Source organism: Brugia malayi (assembly GCF_000002995.4).
Source record: "Brugia malayi strain FR3 genome assembly, contig: Bm_v4_ChrX_scaffold_001, whole genome shotgun sequence".
Taxonomy (NCBI): Eukaryota; Metazoa; Nematoda; class Chromadorea; order Rhabditida; family Onchocercidae; genus Brugia; species Brugia malayi.
This window is the reverse complement of record NW_025062479.1, coordinates 20,640,770-20,649,110: the sequence shown is the minus strand read 5'-3', so window position 1 is coordinate 20,649,110 and position 8,341 is coordinate 20,640,770. Positions and strand designations below refer to the sequence as shown.

The window sequence follows — 8,341 nt, the reverse complement described above, 5'->3', positions numbered from 1 at the left end:
TTGTGGTAAACTAATAACAGAGTAATGAGAGGAACACATATGACACGTGAAAATACCGAAAGCAAAGCGTATTGATGATGTTTACAAATTTTCTATCCAAAAAAAAAGTCAATACAATTCATTTGATAAAAAAACAAGACATGTAATAGGTACATATTTAGAATTAAAAAAGGCATAAATACATATTTAGAACTAAAAAAGGCATAAATAAATTTTTGAAATAATCAAGTGGGCAGAATTTTTTGCATCATGTTGCTGAAGAATTGTAATATTTCATTGCTTTCTTAGTTAAAATTGGTGATTAGTAAATGTAATGCAAATTAAGAACTAAGTTGCAATGACAAACAAAGGGATTAGTTTCAGCATGAAACATTATATGAAATATAAAGCTCAAGGAAAAGTCTTCAATTTTGGACTCATCGGACTCGAAGATCTGAAAGCAAAATTTAATTTGGTGATCAGATTACAACACTTTAACAATAAAATTGAGACTCAGCTATAAAGAGAAGACAAATTGATAAACAGCTTCTTGGTGGAGTCCGGTCTTATACTTGGCTTAGCATTCAACTAATACAGTCTTTAATCTTATAAATTTTATAGAAATTTGTTATAACCCAGTTTCTTGATATGTTCTGTTAGTTAGTAATTTATTTGTGGATGTAGCACAGACTAAGTTTGTAGTAACAATACAAGAAAATTAGTTGCCCTTGAAACATCATGTTAAAGCAAAACTTTAAAAAAATTCTTCAAAAATTTGTCTAAAGTTTGTGGAAGGGTGAAATTGTGTGGTTAATGTTTGCTTTAACAGCTTAACATTGAAGAAATGGAATGAGGATGTGGTATGGAATTACTACAAATTGGTAATAGAAAACGGCAAATGTTACATGTTGTAACTGAATCAGCAAAAGTTTGTTGACTTTTTGCAAACTATAACTTTTGAATAGAAAGAATAATTATCATCAATAAAAACGAAAAAGGGAAAAAATTATATATTTAACGGAAGTAGCAGAAAAAAGATGTTGCATTTAGAATGTTGTAAAAGAGTCGAATTTCGCAAAATTGCGACCTCTGAATAGAACAGATTTTTGATGCTTCAAAATTGAAAGCACATTTTTAGAGCAATTTGGAAATATAAAAGCAAGTAGTACGCCTAAATAAAATTAAGCTAGATTTTATTTGAAATATACAAAGGAATGCAACATTTGCAAGCATTGATCATCGATTGCGAATGATACCTTAACAATTCATAATCATTCATTCCAGATAGTTAATAAATAAAACCAAAGACCACAGTTGTACTCGTCATTTCGACAGGTAGGAAGAGAATGAATGGTACCACTATAAATTTCCATTCTCAAATGATCCTAAGCCTTGAAAACACCAATTTAGGTGATGTAGAAAATTCGATGATAGGTTCTGTCTATAATATTGTATTATTTCATGTTCAGATATTTATTTAGGAACTTCATTGATATTTTAGGATGATCAATCAAACAATCACAGCTGCACTGCTTCTTTTTGCGAGTTTTCAATTTGTAGTGATATTTGGAGAAATGTACGTTGGAGAACTAAAAATTTCTGAAATAACAAATATTTTTTGAACAAACTATTCAAATAGCTATTGCTAATGATGTCATTGCTAGCATCTTACCATCAACAAAAACACTTTTTTTTTGTTATATTTTTAATTTTAAATATATTTTTTAATCTTAAATTTTTTCTTCAATAAACTTTTCCAGTTCGTCGACGGACACTGCACAGTTCGACTTCGCTGTTGCTTTGATAAAAGAAATAGCACAGAACGATGAATCAACGATTTCATCCCCTGCTTCAATATCAACCGCACTCTTTATGCTTTATCTCGCAGCTGATGGTGAAACCAAGCAAAAATTGTCGGAAATTCTTGGAAGAAGTAATTACAATTTTGAAGAATAATTTAATCGAGCAGTTTAATCTACTTTTAGGTCATTGGAAAGTTTCTTCTTGGCACTAAAAATGCCATATTGATCAAAGTTCATAAATATTTAACTGATTCTTTTAGATGCAAGGAAAACACAAATTCAAGAATATTATGGTAAATTATTGGCAAGTAGCGATGGTACAAAGAGTAAAAGTTATATGCTAAATATAGCAAATCGTTTATATGTACCAAAAGAATTTTCAATAAAGCCGAGCATTCCCCATATATTTCAATTTTATTTTGGCGAAACGCTACATAGATTCAATGATGGACGAAGTGGTCAACTTATTAAGGCATGATTAATGATAAAAAATAAAAATGAATATGAAGAAGGGATAAGATAGTTGTTGTTATTGTTGTTTTTTAAATTTATTTATTCCTATTGCTATTTCCAGAAAATTCAATTTTGTTCATTTGATCTGCGATTTTCGATTAAGTACCGCAACATAATTCTTTTTTTCAGGAAATTAATAGATGGGCTTCGAAAAACACCAACAATAGGATTGTGGACTTGATGGAAACGACCAAAATTAATTCACAAAAAACCAAAATGCTACTGCTGAACACAATTCACTTTGAGGCTGTTTGGAGGAAACCGTTCTTCACCGATAAAACTCAGAATGAAATGTTTCAAGTTTCTAAAAGCAAAAAGATTATGGTAAATGTTTTGTTGAATATTATAGTTAGAACAATCTATCAAATTTTTTTTTTTTTTCTTTTCTGCATTTATTGTTTGTTCCAAATATGTTTGTATGTTAAGCGATTACATCGTGTTCAGATGCCAATGATGCAATTAAATGCAGTACTGAAGTATTACGAAGACAAACTTGTACAAGTTGTCAAGCTTCCTTATGTCAGCGATAAAATAGAAATGGTAATTATATTGCCAAAAGCTCGTTTTGAATTACATAAGGTTCGCGAAGAGATGACAGGAAGGCATTTAAGACGGTACATTGAAAATGCTGTGCCAACTAAAGTAGAGGTAAATTACTATTTTTTCTTTTTTTTCAAACAAATTACGAGAAATCATACGGAATGATGTGTTATGATAAGCAATTCTGAGTTGCCATTTGTCCGAAAAAACTCGTAAAGCAAGCACTTGCAGCAAATAAAGCAATTTCAAAGTGATCAGCGTGAAAAAATTTCTTCCTTGTCAAATTAATTTCTATAAATGTATTTCATTGGCTGAAATTCTTGCATTTTAAACATTTTGAGAACCTCTTAGTAGATAATTTGTCAGTTCAAAGTAAATATTTCAGGAACGAGAAAAACTTATCACGACGAAAATAGATGTTAATGAATCTAATTTGTTTTTTCAGCTAAAATTACCAAAGTTCGAATTGCAACAAAAGTTGGATTTGGAGGATGTTTTGAAAAAGATTGGCATCACATATATTTTCAGTAAAAAAGCTAACTTCAATGCACTTAGTGACAATTCAGTTTCTATTAGCAATATTATACACAAAACTTCATTTGGGGTTTGTTCGATGTCAATTTTTTGGTTCAAAAATTTGCATACCTAGAAACTATTGGGTTTTATTTACCGTCAAATTTTTACAGGTAAATGAAAAAGGGACGGAATCTACGAAGGAAACTGGATTCAATTCTCCAAGTTTCATATTTCCGTACAGTACTGTGTTCAATGCTAATCATCCATTCCTGTTTTTTGTTATTAGGAAGTCTCAAGATGTTCTGTTTGCTGGTGAATGTTGCAAGAAAACAAATAAGCATATAAGTTTTACGGATGATTCAAAAAATTCGCTGTATCAAACGTTGTTTCTTATTTAAAGCCTAAAAATTTCGATTTATACATTTCACTTATGTTACAGAGTTAATAAATTACTTCTAACAACTCGTTAATTTTCTGCAAATCTTAGCATTATTTCCTATTTATTCATATCTCTGGACAAAGATAAGCAAATGGTTAATGTCACCAACAAAGTGGGAAAGTAAAAACAACGAAGAGAAATAATATGATATTGATTAGAATATTGATTAGCCATAACTAATAAATAAGAAAACAAACTATTATTTCAGCGTTTAGAGATAGATATATGCTTGAGTAAAATTGCATTTGATCCAATTCAGTGTTTAAGTAAATGTATTCCATAGCATTTTCTAATTATCATTTGTCGCACCTGGAGATTAAATTCTCATAATTACAAATATTTTTAAATTGTCATCATGTTAAATTAAATTATCATAATATTATTCAAATTGCCATAAAGTTATTCAAATAATCAAAATTTTTTTATGATAACAATCTACACATGTACGTGTTTCAGTAATGTTTATAATACTTAAATCCAAGAAAAACCCAAGGTTTGGCAATCAAGGAAAGGCATATAACTGCTTAGTTGAAATAATTGAGTGAGCAAAATTGACGCACATCATGTTTCACATCATGTTGCAATATTCATTGTTTCGTTAGTTAGTTTTTATAATTTATTTGTTGATGTAGTAACATATATGACAGCAATTAAATATGAAGCTCAAGTAAAAGTGAAATTATATGGTCAATATTTGAGAATTTTAATAGGCTAACATGAAAGAAATGCTATGATGATGCAATATAAACTGGATTGTGATAAAATTTTATAATGAAATTTTATAACCAATAACTACTCATGTTTTCCCAAATGACTTTTATTTACAATCAAATAACATTTTTTTGTTTATTGGATCAATTAACTAATATTTTATTATCCTTTGTTTCAACCTTTACACCGTATTGCATTGCTAATTGGTTAATGAATTTTCATTATGGGTGAAAAAAAAATTGGATGAATCCAATTTTGATAAAGATTGTATTTTCTGATATCATGGTGCAAAGGCATGAACAGAAGAATTACTCGAAATTACTAAATGTTATCCACTAACTTTTGTACTACCAATTATAATATTACATTTCTTGAAACTTATCACCATTCAAGAATTTCAATTTGCTTATTCCGGAGTAATTCGAAAGGCTCATTTAAATGGGAGAAAGTAACAGAATCACAAACTTCTTGCGTGAAAATCCCACTACAGTGTACAGTTCAGAATCTTGTCAACATCATTTTGTCACAAGCTGTATGTTGTAGATAACTAGAAGGATTAGAAAATGAAGTTAGAGAATTGATAAGAAAACACAAACTCCAGACAGTAATTGATGAAATAAGATTTTCTTAATGTCCGCATGCCGAATAAATTATGCATGTATTTTTTTTTTTTTTTGTGACTAAAATTTGGACTGAAGGAGAATTTGAAATTATTAATAAGGCTGTCAACATGTGCACACCTATTTCTTAATAGATTTATTGTAAAAAAATCAAGTCGCATCAAATATCAACATTTTGCAAAGCTTGAAATTCAAAGTATTATTCAGAGGATCATTTCACATATTGACCTATGAATAGAACAGTCTTCAAATTGTCAACAATTGCAAAGAGGAATGGATGATCAGCAACAAAACGACGCTGCGTACCCATACGATCTATTAAATCAACTACTGTGGCAGCCGTTGATTCCGTTCCTTTTTCATCTATCTGTAAGGAAAAGAATAAAATTTACAATTTCCAAAAAATTTCAAAATATTCAGAAAGAAACGATTGTTAATTTTCCATTAAAAGAAAGTTCACACTAACCTCAATGAAGCCTGCATGCATAACTTTGCCAATAGAAACTGAAACTGTATTATTTACTAGCTCTCCAAAACTGCCTGTTCCACTGAAAACATCTGTGATGCCAATTTTTTGTAGAGCTTCTTTCAGATCTAATTTTTCTTTCACTTGAAATTTTGGTATAATGACCTGAAGTAACTCCGAAATGACAGAAAGAACGGAATAAAATAAAGGTAGCAAGCAAAAATAAGCAACAAATCCATTGGAAATGCTTTTTTTTTTTTTGTCACCCATAATTTTATGCACTAATTTGTTTAGCGAAGTTAATTACAATTGAATGAATCACTTACGGTAACGTAGTTTTTTTTTGCATCATTAATATATTTGAATAGATCTTCACCCGTTAATTTTGCTAGAACATCAGATAAGCCGAAGCGTGCTTTTGGCAGTATGAAAACCATTTCTATTTTAGGGCGAGTATAAGGTAGTTTGATAACTTGCACAAGATTATCTTCGTAATAAAGCAATTTAATGTCATTCATCATCATCGGTATCTGAACGAAAAGAAATGGTGATGAAAAAGTGCACATGTATTTATTTATTCAATGTGTAAGCATTCTAAAATAAATTAGAGGCTGCTAATTGTAACAAATATTAACATATTTACTCGTTTCATTTCGTTTTCAGAAATGTGAAATTCTCTTTCTTTGGTCAAAATCTTCATGAATTGTTTTTTCCAAGTGGCTTTGAAGTAAATTGCATTCATGAGCAAAATATTTGTATCCTTGTTGATACTGTCCTCATTTATTAAATCTTTAATTTTCTTGTTTGTTTTACTCGAAATCCATTTATTGATTTCCTAAAAATATATTAAAATTGAACATTAGCGCAGTGTTTGGTTATTTCGTTCCAAATTCATTAATTGGTGTTCGTGTAGATTTAATCTAGTACATATATATTATTTCAGCCTCACTTCTCCATCTTCATATCATTTTTGCATTTCGTCAATGAACATACCTTAACAAATTCCTTCCTCTTCTCAAAACTAAATTCATGCATTGTTTCGTTGTAATACATTCGGAGCATTCTTTTGAAGCTGTCTTTTACAGAAAATCCCTCCCTTATGCAAAAACGATTTGCTACATTCAACTTGTATTTTTTGCTTTTTATGTTTGCGCTATCAGCTATTTGATTGGCGAAGTATTGTCGAAGATCAGATGTCCTTGCAGCTGAAAATTAAAATTAGTCAAAATCATTTTATTTCTGAAATATAATATATTCTTCCAATCATGACATTTTAGGCTACTGAAACCTTCGCTGCTTTGGTAATAAAATACAACTCATAAGAAAAAAATCTTAAATTCAAATATTTTCACTCTATAGTTACTTCCACCAAGAATTTTCTGCAATTGCTCCTTCGTTTTGCCATCCGCTGCGAGGTAAACCATAAACAGTGAAGTTGATACAGAAAGAGGAGATAGAATGGCTGATTTATCGTCCTTCGCTATTTTTTGCATTAAGCTCACCGTAAAGTTAAACAGCGCATGATCTAGCAATGAACTAAAAAAAGATCGTTAATGATGAGAAATAAAAATTCTGAATTTGGAAATGTACTAAGAAAAAAGTATCATTGATGATGGTTAGACACTAACAATAGCTTAATTATTTCATTACTGTGAAATGTCTTTAGGAAAGCTTTAATTTTTCTACGTACAGTTCTCCAAATATCGATACAAACTGAATGCTTGCAAATAGAAGTAATGCGGTGATGATTGCATAATTCATCTTTCTGAAATACTAATCTAGTACTCAACCTGCTGAAATAATGGAACACAAATAATGCTCTCGAATCCCGTAAATATAATTATGAAAGCTTGGAATTAGCTCATAATCGAATATATAAAGCAAGAATTGCTGCTCCGTGGTCCAGCTTCATTTCTACCATCTAAAATAGATTGGAACTACACAAGCCAGCAAAGTGTGGTGTCAGTAAGCTGGAAAGTATTTATATCACTGAGTTAAGTAAATTATCGATGTTTGTTTGTTATTTTCAACTCGCAACCATTTACTCTTTCATTTCATATCTACCCCTTTAAGGTTACATATACATTTTGCAGACTGAAAGTGAGTGAATGCATTTATTTGTTTTTTTTTATCGTACCATTCACTTGTGCAAACATTACCAAAGATTGTTTTCTGGTTATTCATTATTATTGGAAAAAATTTTTGTACTACATTTTTTTCAATTCTTGATAAACGTAGTATCTCAGGCAAAAATTTACATGAGACAAAATTATTTCTTTACTGTTGTTGCTCATAAAAATTTGATCATCTATCAAAACTTCTAAATATTTGCCATGTCATTTCATTTTTTCAAAAAATTTAAAAAGTTTTCCCTAAGTTTCACATCCAATAAAATGTTTCAAGCTGCAAGCAATTCTCTGTTTAATTCTTAATTTGTATTAAATCTACGAAGAAATCACAAATTCCTGCTAACAAAACAATGAATATTGCTATTCTTTGATAACATAATGTAAAACGTCAATTTTCCTTATTAGATTATTTCAAATATACATTTTTTTTTCAGCAGCAATTCTTGAATACAAAACTTGTAAACATCACTGATATATAGTACCGTTGATACAATGAGTTGTAGAATGAAACAGTGTCTTCTTCATATCTTATCAGAAATATTTTGTTAACAGTCAAAATGTTAATTTCATACTTCTATCATTGTATAATCATTTCTTTTTATCGCTGAAAACATAAGCTAACGAAA

At 29.7% G+C, this 8,341-nt stretch overlaps 2 protein-coding genes across 3 annotated transcripts; one reads left to right on the top strand and one right to left on the bottom strand.

Moving 5' to 3' along the window:
• Window positions 1–1,481: 1,481 nt before the first annotated feature.
• Bm8611 (Uncharacterized protein) lies at window positions 1,482–3,748 on the top strand (the record flags this gene model as incomplete). The annotated part of the gene is made up of 7 exons (XM_043075568.1): window positions 1,482–1,555; window positions 1,740–1,912; window positions 2,042–2,253; window positions 2,424–2,618; window positions 2,739–2,942; window positions 3,280–3,438; window positions 3,521–3,748. The coding sequence occupies 7 exons, from the start codon at window positions 1,482–1,484 to the stop codon at window positions 3,746–3,748; spliced, it is 1,245 nt and encodes a 414-aa protein (XP_042931502.1).
• Window positions 3,749–5,331: 1,583 nt separating this feature from the next.
• On the bottom strand, window positions 5,332–7,347 carry Bm1988 (serpin, putative; the record flags this gene model as incomplete). Of its 2 annotated transcripts, XM_043075566.1 has the most annotated exons (7): window positions 5,332–5,487; window positions 5,587–5,751; window positions 5,913–6,116; window positions 6,230–6,421; window positions 6,580–6,791; window positions 6,950–7,122; window positions 7,277–7,347. In XM_043075566.1, 7 exons carry the CDS (start codon window positions 7,345–7,347, stop codon window positions 5,332–5,334), a joined length of 1,173 nt encoding a protein of 390 aa, XP_042931500.1. The 2 variants fall into 2 exon arrangements, with proteins under 2 accessions (XP_042931500.1, XP_042931501.1); XM_043075567.1 differs by lacking the exon at window positions 7,277–7,347 and having other exon boundaries at window positions 6,950–7,079.
• Between the last annotated feature and the right edge of the window lie 994 nt (window positions 7,348–8,341).